A 25,612-nucleotide genomic window follows, 5' to 3' on the forward strand; every position below is an offset into this window, starting at 1 on the left:
TCTACTCCCCAAATTTCATTGCTCTACGTTGAAAACCTGAGAGGAGAGGCCTTTTTGAAAATTTTAAGGGTCAAGGGGGCGCCACTGAGCCATTTTTTGACATTTTTTCAAAACGACGCAAGATTATCGAAATTTACACGAATCTGCACGTATGTGCAAATTTTGGTGACTTTTCGTGCATGTTCAGGCCTCCAAATTGGCCATTTTCATTTGCCATGAAAAAAGAATAATAATAATAATAATAATAATAATAATAATAATAATAATCCTTTGCATTACAATAGGGCCTTCGCACGCCTAGTGCTCGGGCCCTAATAATAATAATCCTTTGCATTACAATAGGGCCTTCGCACGCCTAGTGCTCGGGCCCTAATTACCCCCAAGAACGGTCAGAGACGTAAGACAACCAGAGGATATAATATATAAGAAAGACAAGGCATATGGTGGTAAAGAATATATTGTTGAAACAGGAGAATGTCATTGTCAGTGGGGTAAGGCAATGTTCACAGGTAAAAGGTGACGATAAAAAAGCTACGTTTGGATCAGGTCGGCTCTTCTTCCCGTCTTTTATGACACTCAAGCCATCTCTTTAACTAAACATTTGTATGTTTTCCACATCTTTACCAGTGGATTTGGCACCAGGGACATCATTTTCGGACAGAATTGGTAGCTTTAGCTTAGTAAACATCTCGTTCGTACACTATTTCCACAAATTTACTATTAGGGACAAACGGGAGGTTGACCCGCCTAGCCACAATTGCTAACGTCCTGAATATTAATGAGCACAAGTGACGTGTTGCTTGCAGTATGCCATTTAAAAATTAGTGGAGTAAAAAGTACAGATATCTTCTGTAAAAGGAGTGTAGTAAAAGTGAAAACACTACTTCATATCTGTACTCAAGTAAAGTAGAGATACACAAAAAATGTACTTAAGTACAGGAATGAAGTACTTTTGCTGACATTCCACCACCGGGGGGAGAGACACATGGAAAACACGACAGGATAGGTGGCATGGAGGTCCCGATTTGATGAACCCTGCAATACAGCATGGTCAGTTGCCAAACAGTGTGTGAATACTTCTGTGTGTGCTGCCTGCCATAGTTTTAATGAAAGCATGTTCAGTAATATTGTACTGTGTTTTGGGTGAAGTAAATATCACATGATTGCAATTATTATATTTCAGCCCATTTAATGTTGGGTCAAATGACACATTATGTCAAAAGCAAAATTAAACATGCCCAGAGAATTTATTTTGGATGTGATGCAAATGCTTGTAGGGAACAAACATGTTGTAGTCGTGCTCAGTTTTTTCTAGATAATTTAATAATATGAATTTGTAAAATACAGCAGTTTAGAGTGTAGCGAAATGGAATAGGCTCCAGCATCCTGTGACGTGACCTTGATCAGGACAAAGTGCTGAAAATGGGTTAATGGATTAAATACAGCTCATCTGACGTTTTATTTTGCAAATGTAACAAATATCAAAGGTGTTATTAGGTTTACGGTTTCTGCACAAAAATATAGTACTTGGGTCTATTTTTATAGGGTGCCATTTGTGTTCCCACTACAAATTAAGCTATATTTTTACTTTAGTTGGACAAATACACATTCTCGTTTAATTTTTTTTGGTGCATTATCAACTTATGTCTATTATAAATTCAAGGGTACAGGCTGCTAAATTCTATTTTTTTTAAATTGAATTTACTTATGAAAAACGTTGTTGTGGAATTCCCCAGTGTGTTTCATTCAAATTCAGTCAATAAAAAATGAATATTAAATCAAAATGTTATGTATTGTAATTTAAAAAAAAAAAAAAAAAAAAGGTTTTCTGCTCGTTCCCATTGTCACTGTCCACAAGTTGTCCACAAGTTTATTTTATGTAAAATAAAACCGCCTCACAGTTCTGAGATCAAGTGTTCAATCCCGAGCTCCAGCCTTCCTGTGTGGAGTTCATGTTCTTCCTGTGCCTATGTGGGTTTTCTCTGGGTACTCCGGTCCCCCCACCCCCCCACATCCCAAAAACATGCATGGTAGGCAGATGGAACGCTCTAAATTGGCACTCGGTATGAGTGTGTGCGCGAATGGTTGTTTGTCTCCTTGTGCCCTGTGATTGGCTGGCAACTGATTCAGGGTGTACCCTGCCGACTGCCAAGAGTTAGCTGGGATTGGCTCCAGCACCCCCAAGACCCTAGTGAGGATAGACGGCTCTGAAAATGAATGAATGAAGTATGTTCAGTGCGGTTAACGTGTCCACTCTGTTAAAGCTATAAATATCAAAGAAATTATTTGAATAATTTCAAAAGGTTTGCTAAATTGTAGATTTCCCATCAAGTGTCCAAAGTCATATTAGCTCTTATGCTAGCAAAGCAAGGGGCAGGGCTAAGTTTAGCACAAAATGTCCCCTCCACTCTCTTATGTCCAAATGGCACCCTATTAAAAAAATGTCCCATTTACTATTTAAACAAAATGCATTCATTAAACTATATACTAAACCGTAGTAGAATTGAGATTATTTTCCAAACTATCAAGATACACGAGACTTTTACAATTGTTTTTCTTTCTAGTTGTCCTACTTTTCTTTCAATCTGGACTGTGTTATGGAGCACTGTATGCAATGATTTATAGCTATTTCTTACGTATCTGTGCTCTCAGTTGGCTGTCAACGGTCGCCCCAATTTCCAAGTAAACCCTACAAGCGTGGTAAGACCCAAAGTAACCAGAGAATCAGAGCAAAATACTAAAACGCATTCCCTGTTTGCACTAACATGCGCCCTTCATAATTCTACTTTGAATATTTATTTATTGTTTATTTGAGATTAGTTTTCACAAACTAGCTATTAGCTAGTATCCGAAGGCTAGTTTTCTTAGGATGGCCACCTTTATGCTAGCTACTCGGCAGATTTAGCTCATTGATGTTTGCTGCCTAACAAGAATTGAAATTAAACCTGCTGCAACCAGCTTTATAGCAACCACTTTGCTGAGGTAATTTTCCCAAGAAGCACAACAGAAGCATTGCAACAAAGGCAACTAATTTGATGAAAGAAAGCACTTTGCTTCCTGCACCGTATATCATAATATACTAAAATATGTTTGGGTTGATTTATTCCTAATGTTTGCTCTTGTATACTGTGTGTGCACCTTTGTATATCTTTGCATGGTATCCATTAATACTGTGGTGTAAACCCTCTATCAGCTTTCCGTTTTAAGAATTCACCACAATCTGTGTCTTGAGTGAAATAACTGTTTCTGGATAGTAAGCATGGTAAGTTAATCACAAACAGGATGACAAGATGGCGAAACATTTGGCGACTAACCTTAAGCATAAGTAAACATGTCTTTATTCGTCTGTTGTACTGATGCATGTTACTCTTGACTTTTTTTCACTGCACTTACCAACTGCTTTTGTGGTAATGGATGGATGTTGTTCTATGGAAGTCAGATGGAGAGCTAAAAGGAACATTGGAAGACTTTCTTACAGTCAAAGACTGTTAAAATAACAGTTCAATCCGCGTTTTTCTGTCAAGCACAAAAAAAACAGTGACACATAGACGTCATAATAATTGACGGAGCGCGGGGCCAATTAATAGGGGGCCTGCATTGTTGGCGTGGCCGTCACAGACAAAGATCTTTTTTCCGTTCAAAATTCTTGTGAATAAATGCTTAATTACCTCAATTCTTTATAGATATGGACACAAAACAGTCTCGATTCTTGGTCAAAAGCAACAACAACAGAAAACGTACAGTTAGCATTTATTTTAGGTAAATATGTCGAAGTACAATGCTGTCAGTGAATGTGGCGGCCGCCATATGTAAAAAGAGCTTTTCCAGTGAAAATTCTTGTGAATAAATGCTTAAATCCCTGAATTCTTTATAGATGTGGACGTAAAACAGTCTGGATTCTTGGTTAAAAGCAAAAAAAATAAATAAATAAAAAATACGTGCAGTTAGCATTTACTTTACATCAATATGTGGAAGTACGATGCTAGTCTGTTAGTCGATGTGGCGGCCGCCATATGTAAACAGAGCTTATCCGGTGAAAATTCTTGTGAATAAATGCTTGAATAGAATAGAATAGAATAGAATAGAATAGAATAGAATAGAATAGAATAGAATAGAATAGAATAGAATAGGTCTTTTTTGACATCGTCAACAACAGAACATTGTGAACAACAAAATTGTACGTGGCACTCCAGTATAAACACATGTATTTGATAATTAAATAAATAGAAAAATATATGCTGTAGAGCTATAATTATAGCTTTCTTAGACTGAAATATGTACAATGGAAATAGTGTGTTGCTGTCCTAATTTTAGCAGCATCCTTTGTGCAAAGAATAGAACCTGAATTCTTTATAGATATGGATGTAAAACAGTCTAGATTCTTGGTTAAAAGCAAAAAAATAAATAAAACATGCAGTTAGCATTTATTTTACGTAAATATGTCGAAGAACGATGCTAGTCCGTCAGTCAATGTGGCGACCGCCATATGTAAACAAAGAGCTTTTTCCGTTGAAAATTCTTGTGAATAAATGCTTAAATCCCTGAATTCTTTATAGATAAGGACATAAAAGAGTCTCGATTCTTGGTTAAAAGCAAAAAAAACAAAAAAAAAAGTGCTGGTAGCATTTATTTTACGTAACAATTGCAAAGTGTAATGCCAATGCTGTAGCGGCTAATTTCTCCCATTGATTTTTTTTTTCACAATTTTTCAAAATGCATGCATATTACGAAAAATATAATAATTACCTTGAATCCTCGAACAAACCACTGCTGGAACAATCCTTCCTGTTTGTATGCGGTACTGCTTTCATAGTTTTTCAACATAAATCTGGCGTTGGGTCACTGCATGTGTCGCTGCGACCGAATGCAAATAACTGAAGCGGATTGTGGGATGGCCACCTTCTTGAAGTCGTGGCGCACTGAAGGTCAAATTTGACCCATCAAACTTCATGATGAAGCCTATGGATAGAGTTTATCTATTTCTGACCTACGACTTGATAAATATTAATGAAATAAAAAAATTACAAAAACTCTAGGTCATGAAATTTGAGATTTAACAATTCAAGGAGTCTTGAAGTTGAACGATGAATCAATGAACGTGAAAGTATCTGTATGGGGAATACTTGCCCTGTAGTCACGTGAATCGGATCAATGAGAACATTTGCAATATTGCACACTAGGGGTGTGACAATTAGGCATGTGCCGGTATGATATTCTGATGGTATGATAACCTTAAGCCAAAATATCATGTTTTCACAGTATCACAGTATTTGCAATTACAGCTATAACATGGGTTACTTTGAGATATCTGGGTTTAGAAAAAAAAAAAAAAAAAAAATTCCATTGAACAGGATTTTTATTTCTCAAAACATATTAGCAAATTGGAACATAAGTATAATGTTAAGTTAAAATAAATTCATTTTTTAAATTATTTTCCATAAAAAGCACATGTGTATGACTTGTATCCTGTTTACATTATACACAAACTCTATTTCTCAACACAGACAGTTGCTAAAGAGAAAAAAACACCACGTTTTACCACCGCTAGACACTCTAAACACGCTGGACTTAACTCTCGCCGCTGGTGGGAAACGTTCATGACAGTGTTTACTAACCTTTAATATTGTATAAATGTGAAATCATATTGGAGGTATTGCCTCCTCAGAAGCCACCCTCCGCAAACATGTTTTACATGTCGGTTGGCCCTCCACCTCTAACCGCAACCGTCTGTAACTTCTCTGTAGCCAAAGTATTCCCATGCCAGCAATTTCGTTTCCTTCGATGGAGAAAAAAGTTCAGTAGTTTCACCTCCTTCAGCCATCGTGTAGCACAGCTGACTCATTGACACTGAGCAACAACCGGTGGGCCAGGGTTGAGCCGAACAGCTTCAAGCGAAGGATTTCTCCATGCTTTTTTGGGACACCTAAAATCCCTATTTCCTTAGGGACGGTATGACGGATATTTTATGCGGTTTTGAAACCTTGACGTTTTCATACCATGGTATACCTTGAAACCGGTAATCTGCACATGTCTAGTGACAATATATTGAATAAATCAAAATTTGAGAAACTGTGTGAAATTACTGTAATTTTTCTAGGTAGCTTTACTGGTTCTGCTATGGGCCACTATCATGAATTGTCTTGCACTGCGCCAATTAGCTCTCCATCTAAGCAGAGGAAACTCAAACTCTGATGCAAACATTGCTACAGTTTAACCATTTCACTAGTTTTGATATATCATTACATAAAATGTCTGCTGCGTATTCTCCATGGTGTCTTTACTTCTGTTTTAGAGTGCTTTACCACTGCACGTCTTAATTGAAGTATAGAGTATTATAGGAGAGGGAACCTCTTGATACCTCACGATACGTTACGATTAGCGATACAAAGCTCACAATAACGATGATCTGACGATGTGGCGATACAACGATTATTGATACATTGGTCAGAAAATCATTCTAGGATAGTCTACAAACAACTAATAAACAGAAAAACAAGCTTCTGCTGTGAATTGGAATGAGTTTATCACTAGTAAACGTCCAATCCATTTGAACTGGGAGGGTGGCCGTCCCTCCCACTTCAAACAGATTGAACGTCGATGGCCGTCAGTGGCAGCCAATGAGGTAATTTTGGGCTATTTTAAATAATTTTCCTGTTGATTTTCAGTTACTTTCCCATTGATTTTGGGGTATTTTGTGGGTCACTTCCTGTATATTTTGAGTTACAGAACAGGAGGTGACCTGGGAATCACCCAAATGAATAGGCAGTGACTCAAACTAAACAGGAAATGACCTGTAAATGCCCCGAAAATCAGACCGAATGACTGTGAATGCTCTGATTTTGAATGAACAAAAGTTCCCAGTCTAAATGGATTGGGCGTCGAGCACTTTCAATGGCAGCCTTAGAGTTAACTGAGACCCTATTATGGTGGAATATTTTGGCAGCAACTTGTTGGTTCCCTTTAAAAAAAAAAAAAAAACAACTCCATTGACACCTTTTTAAAACGATATCTCGATTCTTGGCAGGAGCATATCGATAACCTTTTGGGATACAAAGTATCAAGATAAATCACCATTTCGATATTTTGTCACACCCCTAATAGATTATTTTGCTGCTTGGTCTAGCTCAGGTTGTTTTGCAGTCAACACTGTTACTAAACTCAAATTTGAACCTAATCAAAGGAGAGACTATGCATCCACTTCTGGCAGCGATCAGCTTTGGAAAATATACGGGAAGTTCCGTTCCTACGCTGGCGGCGTTAGCTGAATTTCCACATAAGTCGGATTTCACAGTTGAAGTTTACATCAAAATACATTGTGTAATAAAAGTAAAACACATTAAAGAAAAAAATATGCTTTAATTACCATTAATGATGAAAGATGGCTGGTGAGGTAGGGATTTCAATGGTTCATTTGCAACCAAAAGCACAGAACACGACTACTGTGAACAGTCTTCTTGCTCCGGGCACTCCTACCTCTCTTACTCACAAAATTCGACACATCAACATTCCAACCTGAAGCATACATACAACCCAATTCATTAATCACTGTCCTTATTTTTACGTTATGCGAACCGAAGGTTTTGTGGACTAAATCAGTGTTTTTCAACCTTTTCTGAGTCATGGCACGTTTTTACATTGGAAAAATCTCGCTGCACATCGCAAACAAAAATGTTCCAAAATTACTTTCTTGTTCTATGTTCATGACATCATGAAAATTCTGGTTCGGTCAAAGGCAAATTTAGCCACTAGTATTTTTGACCTACAGGTGTTCAAAAACTCAGGTGAATATACATTGAAAAACTTTATATATACATATATATTCAGTTATCGTATCGTATCGGCCTTGAGGAGCAGGAAGTTATCGATATCAGTTTCAAAAAATGGATATCGTGCACCCCTAATTACTATGTATTTAAGTTTCTTCATACAAAGTATATTTCGACTTTAACGGTGAAATCTGACTTAAGCGGAAACTGGGGTTACGTCACCAGTGTAAGTTAGGAACTCGTTCGTAACTCGAGGGCTCCTTGTGTATTGTTTTCGAGGCGTTTCAAATCTTCAAGCTGTATTAGTCGCATTAGTCATTAGAATTCTGTAAGCAGTCAAAACAGAAGTAAAGATGCTTTAAGTCCAAGTGGATGATGTTTGATCAAAAAGAGTCTGTGAGCTCTCAACAAAATCCCCCCTCCGTCCAAGATATTCCCCAATGTGCAAGAGTCTGGTTTCCACAGTTCTACTCTCCCTCTCATCCCTTTCCTCATGTTAACCCCATTGCTCATCTGTCTTTTGTTCTCTCTCTCTCTCTTTCTGTTTTTCTTTTCTTTATCCGTCTGTGTAGGCAGCCCGTTGAGTAACTTCTTTGACGTAATTAAACAGCTTTTTTCAGACGACAAGAACACCCAAGCGTCCCACTCCCCCGCTGCTCCCGTCGAGCCTAGCTCCCCTGCCAAGCATGCTCCCGGCAGCAGGCCACACCAGCCCCCGTCCAATGACTCTAAATGCCCCGCTGGCAAAGACAAAACAAAGGTGGCCACCAGCAACAGGACACAGGAACAACCTTAAGAAGCAGTAACCTTGCATGTCTAAATAGAAAAAGGTGGTTATCAGGCCGTAAAACAGGACGGAGGCCTGCTTAAGTTGCCCGTTAGCTGGGACACACAACTCAACTACTTCATCTTTGCCTATGGATTTTATACAACGTAATGGGAATGGCTATTTTAATGAATTCGTAGCACATTAACTGTAGCTTTGCTGGCTCCGCCTTCTGTCACAATCTCTGGGTGTCCACTGGGTTTTGTCCTCCCTCCCATATTTGATAGCATGACTTGTCTGTGCCACCAGGGATCATCCACAATAACTATTAACCTCGGCGGCGCCTGCTTGCGGCCCTCCGTCACCACGAGCATCCGCAGAATAGACTGAGCACCTTCCTTCACGTCACATCAAGTCCATTTCGTCCCGCCAGAGCAAAGTGTTCCTGAAGAAAGCTAAAAAAATAAATAAAAGCCTTAAGACAGTGATGTTTGTCAATTCGCACACATCTTCTACCTTATTTCTTTTTTGCTTCAATTCCGACCACGTGTACATAAAATGCATAATGTACTTAAATCAAATATGCGGGATGTAATGACTTGCACACAATGATTGATGGGAAGGAAGTAGAGACAAATGGAGGGGTGAACAACTACACAGGCAGTGATTCTTCATTTCTTTCTTTGAGAATGAAGTTTTTTTTAAAGATTTGTTTAAAATGCTGCCCAATACATGTATGAGAAAATGAATGATCTTCTGTTGTATAGACTAAATGTTATTTTGTAGGTTGAAAAAAATGATTGTGACATTTAGTTTTTTTATTTCAGGACATGATCCCTGTAAGCCCTGGTCACATTAGAAAAATACACAGAGAAAAACAATAAAATACCTTCTATCTATTGTTAAAGATATTCGTTTGAGGATAAAAATGGCTTCATTTTAGTTTTTTAATGTTTTATTTGAACCGCACTGTACCTGAGCAGATGAAAAAGTGGTTTAACAACAATTGACCTTTCGCAAAAGCTCCGCCCCCCCTTAGTTACAGTTGCTAACTCGTCAAAGTTCGAGACTCCAGACCAGAGCCTTTTTGGCTGAGAGAGCCATGAACACCACATTTTTTTTTACATGTAATTCCGTGAGAGCCATACGATGTTTAAAACTAAAAATACAAGTAGTGTGTGCATTTTATGTAATTTCAACACTTTAAAAATACAATAAGGCTAGGTTCATACTGCAGGTCTTAATGCACGAATCCGATTTTTTCGTGTTTTTCCGACTCAAGTGAGGCATTAACTTGACGGTCTGAGCGGGACAAGTCGCATAGAAGTGGACCATTTCAAATCCGATCTGGGTCACTTTTGTATGTGGTTTAAATCCAATCTGGGCCACATTTTTCCAGAACGTCTTAGCGGTTTGAACTGTCAAGTCTCCCAAATCGGAATTCATACAGCAATTACATCATCAAAGAGGGAGAGCGACGGCATGCTACGGTAGCGTGCAGCTGTGTGTTAGTGCCTAGCTTGCCTTGAACACAGCTGTTGGGGAAGGGTCCGATTACACTTGGGTGACCACATTTTGATTTCCAAAAAGAGGACACTCGGCTCGGCCTCGAGATACTTGAATTTTACTCAAAGTTCACTCAAAGATGCCTATATCACTTTAATGCAATAAAAGTGTGCCTCCTCCGTCTGGATAGAAAAATTCAGTTTTATTAAAAAAAAAAAAGAAAAACATAGGCCTATTGCCTTATAGTATATACTATATGGAAATATTTTTTTTACTCAACAGGCATTATTCTTCCTAAAAAAAATAATCAAACAATTTTTTTTCTTTTTTTAAAAACGAATAATGATAAAAGAAATATATATATAATGCAGACCCATGGAAATGTCGTCCATTACACACACAGTAGGCTATGTACCAACTCAACATTTTTATACATTACTATCACGACAATTGTTGTTGACAAATTGTTATTCCCACTCAATTTTTATTCTCATTCAATGTTCTAGATTGTACGCAAACAATAACCGAAATAAACTGACAAGCTATTTAACCAGCATGTTGCCAAACGCAGCATTTCAAAGCTACATTGCCCATAATGCCTAGTGCGGCTGATCTCACTGATTGCTACCCTATTAGGGCGTACCTTGAGCCGAGGCGAAATCAAACTTAGCTATAAAAGTTTACAATCATCGGAAGCGCAACGATGCGGCACCAAACGGGATTTCACAGATGACGCCAGTACAAATCTCCGACAGAAGTCAACAGTTGCCATCATATACGTATTTATCGTAATAAAAAAAAAAAAAACTCATAAGAAACACAGCGACTTAGAATATAATACTAACATTAAACCAAATAAACGAACGCAGAACAATTACAAGACTTATACAATATACTGTGTGGACATATAACCCTATATACAACAGAAGACAGGTGATCGACATGAACAGGAGATAAACTTATAGAAAGGTGTATGGAGCCACGTCTTAAAACTCCTTGTTGAATTCCTAACTGTAGCTGATCTCTTGCCAAACCGTCAGTAGATGGTGGTAATTCCCCATGACACAAAGGGTAAACTGCCTACAAAAAAGAAGAAGATCTACTCCTTCTCCCGCCCCTACTAGTAGGAGCCATGTCAACGCGGGCAGGCGCTGCTCCCTAGCGGCCGGAGGGATCCTCTTAAAATTGGTCTTAAAAATCATAAAAACCGGACATTTTCATGAATTTATGAAACCCGGCCGGACGCTCCAGAGAACATGTAATAAGAGCTAATACCCTACCTTACACGGCTGAGAGTCGGGGAAAAAGCCCGTATGTGTGTGACAAGCACGGACAGTGCGTGCATGCTATCGATCTATATAAACTTTGAATATAAGCCTAAAAGGGGATTCTTTATGTCTCTTATTTGTGTCTTTTTGGAAATCAAAATATGATCGCCCTGGAATGACGGATGACAGCCAGCATGTATAGTCATTTGTTTTGATGCTTGTGCGCACGCGGGTCTTCTTGCTCAGCGCGTGTCGGACTGCGAATTAGTGCGCATGCATAATACTTGAACGGTCTCAATGGACAAAGGCAGTCTCAATGGGCCCGGCAAAAAAACAGATATGACAAAGAATCGGATTTGTGCATTAAGACCTGTATTATTAACCTAGCCTAAGTCCATGAATTTTTTTAATAACATTGTTATGCTGTTGCTAACAATGAAGAGTATTTCTAACTATTAATGCGACTTCTTGTGCTGCATGGTTTTGCTGATGGTTTTGTAGTCTGGTTGATACTTGGTGAGGTTAAGCTTCATGCAGGCGTTGAGAAACGTATGCACAGAGCAGCATCAGTGCACACAAAAACAAGTTTATCCATCAGTAGATTTTTTTCTTTAGAGAACTCGGTGAAGGAATTGAATAAATCCTCCCCTCTTGTTCTCCCTTGCATAGTCAAACTGCAAGACTTTCCTCATGTAGTGTGTCACCGACAGCATACCTTGCAATCACGCTGAACTGGGATCAATGGCTTACGTCTGTTGACACATCCAAAGTGAGACAAAAAAGCGGAACCACATTTAAGTGTTTTACTTGAGTTTTCTCAGTTTAATTTGACATCATGATGGTATGATCATGAACAGTTCTTGCCAACAGAGGCATGTCTTTTATCCGTTTAATTATCTTGTCTTTATCTGAAAAGTCGTCAAAAAGTTCATTGGCAACATCAAGCATGAATGCTTTGGCATACTCGACATCTTTGCGTTTCTCACAATTGCTAAAGCGCCAGCAAAGCAATTCCAGTCACCTTGTTGGGTCCAAACACGGAGTTGCTGCTGACGAGCTTGCACTCCTCATAGTAGCCATTGACATGCTTTCCTCATGTTGTACCCGCAGGATGTTTTGATGCAAATGTAGTTTGGCGGTTGTCGAAATGCCGCTTTATATTTGACCTTTTCATAGATGCAATTTTATCATTTCATATTAGACACATCGCAGAACCTGCTCTTTCCACAAAGGCAAATTCCTCTTTCCATTCCTGCTGAATAGTACAATACTCCTCGTCTTTTTTTCTTTTGGTGCTATACTAATGCAGCATCCTCCAGATGGACGGAAAAGGGTTTACAATATGCACTGAAGGGTTATTTTTAAAATATAAAAACTTGAACCAAGCTAGCATGGTAAAAGCATACAGTTTAAACATTTACAGCAAAGCAAACGGTTGGAATACTAAGGTGTCCGTTCACAAAATGTTTAAGGGAAATTTAAAAAGTAATTTAAAACACCTTAATAGGACCCTATGTTTACTTCAGAAGACGAAGCACCGCTTCAATGTTAGCGCACTCAGAACAGACTGCGAACAAAGATATGAAGTTAGCTAACTTTAGCTAATGAAACAGCTATATTTACAGTGGTATGAAAAAGTATCTGAACCTTTTGGAATTTCTCACATTTCTGCAAAAAATCTGTATCAAATGTGATCTGATCTTTGTCAAAATCACCCAGATGAAAAAACAGTGTCTGCTTTAACTAAAACCACCCAAACATTTGTAGATTTTCATATTTTGATAAGGATAGTATGCAAACAATGACAGAAGGGGGAAAAGTAAGTAAGTGAACCATCACATTTAATATTTTGTGGCCCCCCTTTTAGCAATAACTTCAACCAGACGCTCCCTGTTCCTGATTCATGATCGGGCTGGCACATCGATCAGGACTAATCTTGGCCCATTCTTCTTTACAAAACTGCTGTAGTTCAGTCAGATTCCTGGGATGTCTGGCATAAATTGCTGTCTTTAGGTCATGCCACAGCATCTCAATGGGGTTCAAGTCTGGACTTTGACTTGGCGACTCCAGAACATGTATTTTGTTCTTCAGAAACCATTCTGAAGTTGAATTACTTCTGTGTTTTGGATCATTGTCTTGTTGCAGCAACCATCCTCTTTTAAAGTGCATGTGACACGAAAAAGCATGTTTATTTCATAATACACGTGGTAATTTATGCTCCCGAATGATATTGATCACTTGGATGTGTGTGGAAGCGATCGCTATATTTATTTAGTTTTTTGAGTCCCACGCCATGAAAATGAGTGACTTCTGGCTTCGGTCTTGCATTGAGGAGGGCGCTGTGACATGTACGGATGAAGGGGTCCTCTTCACTATACAGCCGTACTGTTGTGTATGAGGACTAAGGACCATTGGATTTACGAGGAAGTGAGTAAACATCTTTTTTTGCATTATGTCAAATAGGAATACAGCAATTACAAAGTAAACACTACAAACTTTTTTTACATAAAGGACTACTTACGTTTGATCATTGATAGGCATGTAAAAAAACTCTCCTCATGCACATTAGCTGCACGTTAGCTGCACAACAACTGCAGCCGCCCTCCCCCTGGGGAACGAGCTGTAAATTGCTCTCCGCCGGGCGGTCTGCCGATCAGCGAAGCCAATCGACAACCCAGTCATCATGTCAAATAATCCGGGCTAGTTATGTGTGATTTTCCGCTTCGATGACTTTGAAACATCACTCGGTTCGGGTTAACATGTCGGCTAGCTGTGACGCCTCTTGGTTTGTTTACATTCTCCGAAGCCGGGGAAGGGAAATGACATGTCCGATTTAGGTGTCATAAAATATCGTTCGGGAGGTGCGACAGTAAAGATGAAGTCTACAGTTTTGACCATTATGGAGTAATTTTGCCATGTATTTTTAATATTTCATATTCCATTTAGCACAAGACTGTTATTTGTCATGACCATGCCATTTATTTAGCAATTGGGGAAAATACTTGGATAAAAAGAATATCCTGTAAAAATATTGAAGTAAAGAGACAGAAACAATGACATTTTGCAGCTCTCTTCGTTGCGTTTTCTTCGTTGTGAATAGTTCGCCCTCGACGGGCTGACTGGTCCTTCTCAAGCCATTTATTTAGCTTTTGGGGAAAAATACTTGGATAAAAAGAATATCCTGTAAAAATATTGGAGTAGAGAGACTGAAACAATGACATTTTGCGGCTCTCTTCGTCGCATTTTCCTCATTCTGAATAATTCCCCCTCAATGGGCTGAATAGTAAAACCGATGAGCCCAGTCTCCCGCTGACGTCATCCATCTGTTGGGGACGCTAGAGCCCTATAATGGTAGGCGCGGCAAACCGGCAGATTAAAAGACTAATTTCTCGTTATCTGTGCTTTGCTAAATTGTTGTATATAGTCGAATCGTCTCAAAATATGATTCTAATTCACATAATAATGCTATTTAAGACTTTTTTTCTCCTGTTGTATGCTCTTTAAGCTTCACCTGTCTGACATACGGCCTCAGGTTTTCCTGAAAAACATCCTGATAATCATTAGAATTCATTCTTCCATTAATGATTGCAAGTTGTCCAGGCCCTGAGGTAGCAAAACATCCCCAAATCATGATGCTCCCTCCACCATGCTTCACGACGGGGATGAGGTGTTGATGTTGGTAAGCTATTCCATCAATCAGGACTACTCTTGGCCCAGTCTTCTCTACAAATTGCTGTAGTTCAGTCAGATTCCTGGGATGTCTGGCATGAATGAATCACCGTCTTTAGGTCATGCCACAGCATCTCAATGGGGTTTAAGTCTGGACTTTGACTTGGCCACTCGAGAACGTGTATTTTGTTCTTCTGACAACATTTTGAAGTTGAATTACTAGCAGCATCCATCCTCTTTTTATCTTCAACTCAACAGACAGCCTCGGTTTTCCTGTAAAACATCCTGATAAACTTTCGAAGTACTTCTCCATTAATGATTGCAAGTTGTCCAGGCCCTGAGGAAGCAAAACATCCCCAAATCATGATGCTTACTCCACCATGCTTCAAGGTGGGGATGAGGGGTTGATGTTGGTAAGCTGTTCCATTTTTCCTCCACACATGATGTTGTGTGTTACTCCCAAACAATTCAACTTTGATTTCATCAGTCCACAAAATATTTTGCAAAAACTTCTGTGAGGTGTCCAAGTGCCTTTTTGCGAACATGAAACGACCAAAAATGTTTTTTTTTTTTTTTTTTTTAAGACAGCAGTGGCTTCCTCCGTGGAGTCTTCCCATGAACACCATTCTTGGCCATAGTTTTACATATAGTTGAGATATTGGATTGTGCCAATGATTTATGTAAGTCCATAGCAGACACTCGAGGGTTCTTTTTTTTTTTTTTTTTAACCTCTCTGAGTATTCTGTGCTGAACTCTTTGCGTCATCTTTGATGGATGGCCACTCCTTGGGAGAGAAGCAACATTGCCAAACTCTTTCCATTTGTAGACAACTTCTCTGACTGTCGATTGATGAACATCCAGACTTTTAGAGATGGTTTTGCATCCTTTCCCAGCTTTATACAAATCAACAATCCTTGATCGCAGGTCTTTTGATAGCTCTTTTGACCGAGCCATGATGCACATCAGACAATGCTTCTCATCAAGACATTTCTTACCTGGTGTGTGTTTTATAGGGGGCAGGGCAGCTTTGAACCACTCTTCAGTGATCGGGCACTCACCTGACTTAAAATGTTAGGTAAAAATTGGTTTCAATTGCTCTTTAAGTCTCCTTAGGCAGAGGGTTCACTTACTTATTTTCCCCCCTTCTGTCATTGTTTGCATGCTATCCTCATTAAAATGTAAAAAAAAAAAAAAAAACATGTTTGGGTGGCTTTAGTTAAAGCAGACACTGTTTTTTCATCCGTGTGATTTTGTCAAAAATCAGATCATATTTGATGGTGATTTTACGCAGAAATGTGAGAAATTCCTAAAGGTTCAGATACTTTTTAATACCACTGTATAGTGCTAAAGACATTATAGTGATGACATCCTAGTAATAGATTATATTTGATAACAGCAACTACAACTTTAATGTCCAGTTTTTTTAATGTTCATGCCAATACTAAAGCACTTTAGGCAAGAAAGCTCGCTCGTTAGCATCTGGTGGTAGCTTAATCTTACTTTAAGAGAACACGTCTGTATGCTTGTTTACTTTTGAGACAGCTGGGAATGACAACATTGTTTAATCCATTGAAATCCAGTTGTTTTTTTGGCATTGATAATGATATAATTCTGGGGCGCCTTGTGTCTGAAGTAGATCAGGGTATCTGCAGGGTCTTAAAATGTCTTTTACAAAAGACTTAAATATGATAATTTGAATTTAAGGCCTTAAAATTTCTCATGCACCTAAAACCTCACAAAAGGCCTTAAATATGATTTTGAAAGGTCTTAAAAATCGATTGACGTTACTTTAATGTGGAACATGCATAAACTTTAGTTTCACTTTTAAATGTTTCGATTTGATGAGGACGCCAAAACGTAACTACAAAATAGAATTAACCGCACTGCCCGGTTATTTTTCTTCATGACTTTTTCACGTTTTTTTTCTTTTTGTTGTTTTTTTTTTTGCCAGTATCAATGTGAACTGAGTCTTAAACTGTATTCAATATGGTCTTTAAAAAGTCTTAAATTTGACTTGTTGAAACTTGCAGAGACCCTGTACATATTCCATAGACCTATTGCTTCACCATTTTGGACAGCTGCAGAATGTTGATCCTTTTCGTCTTCTTCCGTAAGGTTTGATTCCAGTTGACAATCTCAAAACCACTAAATTTATCAATCAGACAACAGGGCATCCGAGAGTTTGACGGACATGCTCTCTTAACGGTCTCAAGGACATACAGTATGATTGGTCGATGGTTGTTTAGGAGGCGGAGTTTGCGAAAGGTCAATTGCATTACAACTTCATGCTGATACTGTACAGTACTTGATTTTGTGTGTATATATCCCATTCATTGATAAAATAATTGACATATTCAAGCAACACTATGAAACTTTCAGTTTTGGTCGGTTTTAGTGGCGCAGGTGGACAAAAGCGATAGTGTTTTGCCTTAAAGCGTAAGTTCAGGATTTTTGACATTAGGCTTTATCTTCAAGTTAGCAGGGGTTTAGTTAGTTGGTGGGGTTGAATTCAACAAATTCCGTTTTGTTTGCAAGTTAGTTGTTAGTTTCAGGGCTCCGGAGTGGCTAAGCTAGCGCGGGTCACTGGCACCATTATAGCATAACTGATGTAATATCACTCCGCCCTGCTCCTTTGCAGAGCTTCTGGATTACAAATGTTGCTGTTCATACTGCAATTATTGACATGCAATGGTAATTTTTTATTGACTTTATCCTGAAACCGTAGCCAACAACTTGCAATAACTTGCAAACGAAACGGTATTTGTTGAAATCAACTCCACCAACTAACTAAACATCTGCTAACGCGAAGATTCAGCCTGTTGTCAAAATCCTGAACTTCCGCTTTATGGAAGACTGCATTTCCCATGGGGAGCAGCGCACAGTGTCATAAAATCCTGATCTTCCGGTCGCCTGCAGTTGGATTGAACAACATTTCCGTTTCCAGCGGCTGTGTGAAGGATGAATAGTGATGAGATAATCCAGGGACCTAGTTGTGGCTAAAAATATCATATGAATAGGGAAAGGGGGGAAGTGACATCTGCCGTAAAGCAGTCAGCACATTTGTAGTGTTTTTTAATGGTTCCCTAGTGTTGCGCTAACTGATTGTTAAAATAACCCCACTCCTCTCTCTCAGTACTCTCATAGTATTGTAAGTTCAAAGACAAAACTAAACACATAACCTGATTACCATTTAAGAGCATTTATCCTGATTTTTTTTTTTTTTTTTTTTCTAATACGCACATGAATGAATGGGAGATTGTAATGCATGGTTTGTTTGCCTTGACACGTTGTGTGACTAGGCCTCATAAACATCGTTTTCCCATAGGCTTCATAATGTATTGACGGGACGCGGGGCTGATAAATAGGGGGCTTGCATTGTTGGCGAGGCCGTCAAAGCTGACCGAGTGCAATCACAGACAAAGAGCTTTTTTCGTTGAAAAATTATTGTAAATAAATGCTTAAATCCCTGAATTCTTCATAGATATGGACGTAAAACTGTCTCGATTCTTGGTTAGAAGCAACAACAAAAAAAACCCGTGCAGCTAGCATTTATTTTATGTAAATATGTCGAAGTGCAATGCTAGTCTGTTAGTAAATGTTGCTAGCGGCTGCATGATGTAAACTGAGCTTTTTTGGTGCAAATTATTGTGAATAAAAGCTTAAATCCAAGAATTCTTTATAGATATGGACGTAAAACCGTCTTGATTCTTGGTTAAAAGCAACAACAACAAAAAACCTGTGCAGCTAGCATTTATTTTACAAAATATGTCGAAGTACATGTAGATGTAGATGTAGGTAGTGGCCGCCTGATGTAAACAGAGCTTTTCTGATGAAAATTCTTGTGAATGAATGCTTAAATCCCCAAATTCTTTATGGACATGGACGTAAAACAGTCTCGATTCTTGGTTAAAAGCAAAAAAAAAACGTGCAGTTAGCATTTATTTTACGTAAATATGGTGAACTATGAGTCCAATGCAGTAGCGACTAATTTCTCCCATTGATTTTTTTAACGTTTCAAAACGAAAAATATGATAATTACCTTGAATCCTCGAACAAGTCACTCCTGAGACAATCCATCCTTTTTGTATGCGGTACAGCTTTCGTACTTTTTCAACAGAAATACGGCGTATGATCGCTGCGTGCGTGTGTGAATGGCTCCTCTTAATGTGGGCGGCCCCCTACTTGAATGCGAGGCGCAGCGCATGACCGATCTGACCCGTCAATACATTATGAAGTCTATGATTTTCCTTTAGCACTTTGATTAGATAACAGAACATTTGAGCCCTGTATTTAAATGTTTTTATTTTTCTTTTAAGTATTATTAAGACAAAATAGAACCGCCATGTCTATTTTTCTACTTTATTTTTGGTATTAATTTATTCTCATTTATATGAAATGTGCTGTTTGACGTTGTATTTGAATTTTCCACTGTTTATTTAAGTTATTAAGTTATTAAGAGAGCTCTTTTGTGGGAGTTCAATTCTTTTTTTTTTTTTTTGTCTCTGGATGAAAGAAACCTTGTAATATATATTTGGGGTAAATGATTTACCGTAATTTAAGAATGTAGACGTAGCTTTTTAAAAGAAACAATCCCTTTGTTGCAAATTGTCTTTGTGTACCATGACTCAGATCTCATCCTGTAAATAAGACAGCTTTACTTACAAGTTTGTTTAAACCACCAGGAAGATTTCAACTTAGCTAAGACCTCCAGTTTGCATGTTTAGTATTTGTCTTTTATTTGCATGTCATTGTAAGACTTGTTCTCCTGTTCCCTTTTCTCTTTTGTTTCTTTATGTTTTATTTATTCATACTTTTTCACTGTCCTCAAACTCTTCTTTTTGTCGGCTGTGCATACCATTACCGCCAAGTTTGTCTTCTTTACGCAAGTCTCTCCAAGTGAGACCTCGCTGGCGACCAGGTCACATCCGCAGCCACGTTGCTGTTGGCCCATCGGAGAGAGTTTTGAAGCAATATCTTTCCTTGTTTGCGTTCCTCTTTTTCTACATAGGGAATCCAGAGCACACTAAAATGGACTCGGGGTCATAACAACTGAGCAGGATTACTGCTGGCAATGTATTCCCTTGTGGCGTTACTGTGAACAACTTCAATGCTAAAAAGGAAATAAATCTGTTTACTTTGGAACTGGTTGTCGTTTTGTGAAAACTTTCAGTGCAAATGGATACTGTAAATTTACTGTGTGTTGTGACGGGGGCATTGGCGTGCACACATAGACGCCAGGTGGTGCTCGAGCACTGGCCCTTGCCCTCTTAAAGAAATCAACGGATAGAAAGACTTGTAGTTCTTAAAAGATAAATGTTAGTACAAGTTATTATTAGGGCTGTCAAACGATTAAAATTTTTAATCGAGTTAATCACAGCTAAAAAATTAATTAATCGTAATTAATCGCAATTCAAACCATCTATAAAATGCCATATTTTTCTGTAAATTATTGTTGGAATGGAAAGATAAGACACAAGACGGATATATACATTCAACATTCTGTATATAAGTACTGTATTTGTTTATTATAACAACAAATCAATAAGATGGCATTAACATTATTAACATTCTGTTTAAGTGATCCATGGATAGAAAGACTTGTAGCTCTTAAAAGATAAACGTTAGTACAAGTTATAGAAATTTTATATTAAAACCCCTCTTTTCAAACAAAAAATAAACTAGTAGCTTGCCATTGTTGATGTCAATAATTACACAATGCTCATGGCGCTGAAACCCATAAAATCAGTCGCACACAAGCACCAGCAGAGGGCGACAAAACACCAAAAAACACAAGTAACAAATGGACATGACACTGTGCTGTCATTTTAACCTGTTTGAGCGGGGCTTGTGCGTTAAATGCGTCAAATATTTTAACGTGATTAATTTTTAAAATATAATTACTGCCCGTTTACGCGATAATTTTGACAGCCCTAGTTATTATAATTTGATATTGAAACCCCTCTTTTCGTTTTTATACAATTTGTAAAATTATTTTAACTAGTAGGTCGCCATTGTTGTTGACGTCGCAGGGTGGTGACGTCACAGGGCCACCTGTTACTCTTAAAAAAAAAACATGTCACTCTTTAATTATGTAAGATAGTGATTTAAATACGCCACAAGGTGTCAAAGGCGAGTTTTACATTAATTAGGGATCAAACCAATGAGTGCATTTTTTCCCTTGACTGACACTGTAGTTTCTTTAATCCACAGTGGGAGAGAGAAAGGAGAGTGGACACAGGCTTTCAGATTCGTAGCTCAGACTGCGCCGTTTATTGGCATAAGCTTCGGCAACTCTTTCACAACACACATAAGTATCATATAATGAAAATACTACAAAACTAATACTCATATCTCTCAAAATATGTTACCAAGAAAAAAAGTGCTTCAATCTGTATTACTGAGGCCCCATTCTCACACAGTTAACACAACAATGCAAAGAGAACTGGCATTCACAATCAAAATAGATACGCAAAATACACATAAAAATTACTCAGACTTTGGAAAACTATATTTAAAAATTTCAGCAACTCCTTTAGCTCAACAAATACACTGAATGGCAATATTTATTCACAATACACAAACTATGATGCTGGGAGCCATTTTCAGGAGTCTTGTGAAGACAACACTCAAATGAACGTCAATCAAAATAGACCCAGTCTAAAAAAAAAAAAACAGCTACGGCGTCAGTCGAGGGACAAAACGCACTCATTGGCTTGATGTCTTATTAATGTAAAACTCGCCATTGACACCGTGGTGCGACGTGGTGTATTTAAATCACTTCCTTACATAGAGTGACTGGGAAGTACAGCAGCGTGGCCCTGTGACATCACCGCCCTACGACGTCAACAACAATGGCGAGCTATGAGTTTATTTTTTGACTTAAAATTTTACAAAATGTATTAAAACGAAAACATTAAGAGGGGTTTTAATATCAAATTATTGTTACTCGTACTAACATTTGTCTTTTAAGCACGACATATATTTTATCCGTGTTTTCCTTTAACCGAGCAAGTGCCCTTATCAAGGTTCATAAGGCATGATCATTAATATGTTAGTAATACGTGTGCTACCCAAGCACTGCAGCCATAATCCCTGTGAGAGCGCCCTCTATCCTCCAAATAAGGAAAAACACACTATCCCGTGTGTCCAACTGCCTGTCAGTTGACAACATGTACGCACATACGCGGACACGAAGGTGGCACATTACTTGCAGTAGGAGCAGCACAGTACAATAGCTACTATCCACAGCCCCTACACAGAGGTTACACATAGTGTGTGTGTGCCCCCTAAATCTCTGTTGCTTAACTATGTCTGTTGCTCAATATTTAGTAATGTGTTTGCATGTTAAGTACTAGTACTGCTACTTCGGGAGAATGTTGCAGTATATTTGAAACTCACCTGGAGGAAGTGAAACTATGTGTGTAGTAGAAAGTGAATAAGCTCCAACTGTAGGCTCCCTCGTTTGAGTTTGGGCACACATGTACACTGTTATAACAACACTGCGGATTTGAAGCAGGCTATAAGAACAATTTATTTCCTAAATGCCAAACACAAAATTAGCTGTGTAGTGTGTGTGCCCTGTCAGTGTATCCACTGATTTTAAAGTCTTAAATTTTTTTTTTTTTTTTTTTGGTCTTAAATCCAATAATTAGAATTTAAGGCTTTAAAATGTCTAGAATTCTCCTAAAATCTCACAAAAGATCTTAAATACGATTTTGAAAGGCCTTAGAAATCTATTGATTTTACCTTTATTTAGAACTTGCATGAACTTCGGTGTCGCTTTTAAATGTTTTGATTTTTGAGGACGCTATAACGTAACTACAAAGCAGAATAGCCTGTGCTGCAGGGTCATTTTCTTTCAAGTCTTCTGTATGTGTTTTTTGCCAATGTGGATGTAAAATAGGTCTTTAACTGTTTTTATAATGGCCTTTAAAAAAAAAAAAGTCTTAAAATTGTCTTTTCAAATCTCCAGAGACCTTGCCTGTTGTCACCAAGCACAGTAAAAAAAAACGCACATGCGCTATTTCAACTTTTAAATGGGTGTTTTTCATTGAATATACACATTAGTTTTGTGTTTTTACATATTACTGAATCCATTGTCATATTTATCATGTAAGAGAGTCAATTAAAACCCTTATGAATAAGCATTGCTTAATATATACGTAACGTGATTATAACTTTTAAATAGTTTTTTTTAATTGTATATACACATTAGCTTTTTGTTTATACACATTACTGAATCAATTGTATTATTCATGTTAGTCATTTAAAACACGGTCTGAACAAGCATTGCTTAATACAGTGAATCACTAAAGTGAGTACACCTCTGGCATTTTTGCAGATATTTAAGTATATCTTTTCATGGGACAACACTGACAAAATGACACTTTGACACAATGAAAAGTAGTCTGTGTGCAGCTTATATAATAGCGTTAATTTATTTTCCCCTCAAAATAACTCAAAATATAGGCATTAATAACTCAACCCCTGGCAACAAAAGTGAGTACACTCCTTGGAAAAAACAAATTGAGTACTGCTTGTCATTTTCCCTCCAAAATGTCATGTGACTCGTTAGTATTACTAGGTCCAGGTGTGCATAGGGAGCAGGTGTGTTCAAATTTGTAGTGCAGCTCTCACACTCTCTCATACCGGTCACTGAAAGTTCCAACATGGCAACAAATGGCAAAGAACTCTCTGAGAATCTTAAAAGACGTATTGTTGCTCCACATGAAGATGGCCAAGGCTACAAAAAGATTGCCAACACCCTGAAACTGAGCTGCAGCACAGTGGCTAAGATCCAGCGTTTTAAAAGAGCAGGGTCCACTCAGAACAGGCCTCGGGTTGGTCGTCCAAAGAAGCTGAGCGCACATGCTGAGCATCACATCCAAATGCTTTCTTTGAAAGATTGTCGCAGGAGTGCTGTCAGCATTGCTGCAGAGATTGAAGAGGTGGGGGGTCAGCCTGTTAGTGCTCTGACCATATGCCGCACTCTACATCAAATTGGTGTGCATGACTGTCACCCCAGGAGGAAGCCTATTCTGAAGACTGTACACAAGAAAGTCCACCCGTCTCATCAGACCATAGGACATGGTTCCGGTAATCCATGTGCTTTGTTGGCATGTCTTCAGCAAACTGTTTGCGGGCTATCTTGGTTACCGGATGGCGGTATCGGATCGGTACTAGGTATCGGCATATCCTCAAAATCAGGTGACTTGCACTCAAACTCAGGTGCAAAAATATGTGATTGGGACAACTCTAGTTGTATTGATTGCAAATTGAACGTCCTTAGATGAATTGTGGACAACATCAGAGGTTCCAACGTGTTTCCAGAGGTGGGTAGAGTAGCCAAAATTCTTACTTAAGTAAGAGTAGTGTTTCTTTGAAATAATATTAGTCAAGTAAAAGTACTCATCCAAAAAACGTACTAAGTACAACTTAAGATACTATTTGGTGAAAAGAATACTCAGGTCATGAGTAACATTGTGAGCAACTGCTTACAATGTTTGATTTTTTTTTTTTTTTAACACAATGGTATTGTTTTTATCCTCAGCACAAAGTTGTATATATAAACTTATTACATAACCACACTAAACAATAATACATAATACCAAAAAAAAGTACAGATATAAAGGAGCATTCATCCAAAGAGCATGAGTGCGCTCTAGTGGAGAAAATAGTTCCTAGTTTGAATAGTGAATAGTTCTTCGTAGTACCTATTATGAAATCAAAAGGATCAAGTCTCCAGTTTTCCGTGGTCAATCGGTGCCAAATAAATACTTTGAGAGAGGTTAAAATCCGCACGTTAAAGTTATACTGAGGGCAGCGCTCTATGTCAAATACTTAACTTTGTACAGTGCTTCAAAGGTTTCACTCCTGCTGGGACAATGCGTCCCACAGCATTACAAAAAATTGCTGTGGGTATAGGAATCGTAGCAATTTTTATTTTATTTAAATTATTTTTATATCATTTTTTTTTTCTTAAAAAAATAAAATAAAATAATTGGTAGTGAAATGTTTAAAGACGTTAATGGGATAAATATACCCAGAATATATGCCCCGGATTGAATTAGCATTATTGCATTGTTTCTCTTAGTTCCCTTAGTGACGGTACCGTATTAGAGCTTTGCCACTTTGGCGCCTCTGTGATGTATGACTTTGCTTCCTCGTCACTTTGACGTATCTGTAATGCGTGATTACAAAGTATGACTTTGCTTCCTCGCCACTTTGACGTATCTGTTATGCGTGATTACAAAGACATGTGTAACAAGGGGCGAGTAGCGCGTCCTCATTTGAGATAAGGGACGGACATCTCGTAACAAGGGGCGAGTGGCTCGTCATAAGGGACTGACATCTCTGACCTCATTCCTGACGTCATGCATCCCTATATAAGCCGAGGACATTTTCGTCTCCAGTAGAAGTTTTTGTAGCTGCAAGACGCTGAACACTGTTTTAGCATTTCTAGAGACCCAAGAGTCAACTACGCCTGTATTCCTCTGCAACTCTACTGAGCGTAGGCTTTCTGCCCGATTATCAATCGGTAAGAGTTTTGACTGTTCTTGTGTGCTTTAACAGTAGCGCGGGGATTTCAGAAGCAATCTAGCGCTGGCGTCATTGTTCTTGTTTTCTTCATTTTCTAT

At 38.3% G+C, this 25,612-nt stretch overlaps 1 protein-coding gene across 3 annotated transcripts in view; it reads left to right on the plus strand.

Moving 5' to 3' along the window:
• LOC130917518 (serine/threonine-protein kinase BRSK2-like) overlaps positions 1-15,555 on the plus strand; it is a 288,068-nt gene extending 272,513 nt beyond the window's left edge. For 2 of the 3 annotated variants that reach the window (XM_057839011.1, XM_057839049.1), the window contains exon 19: positions 8,339-15,555. In XM_057839011.1, the coding sequence (XP_057694994.1) occupies positions 8,339-8,562 (224 nt within the window). In that variant the 3' untranslated portion in view covers positions 8,563-15,555. The remainder of the gene's footprint in view (positions 1-8,338) is intronic. The other variant, XM_057839021.1, reaches the window with a different exon arrangement.
• The last annotated feature ends 10,057 nt before the right edge of the window (positions 15,556-25,612 follow it).

Source organism: Corythoichthys intestinalis, chromosome 1, assembly GCF_030265065.1.
Source record: "Corythoichthys intestinalis isolate RoL2023-P3 chromosome 1, ASM3026506v1, whole genome shotgun sequence".
NCBI lineage: Eukaryota > Metazoa > Chordata > Actinopteri > Syngnathiformes > Syngnathidae > Corythoichthys > Corythoichthys intestinalis.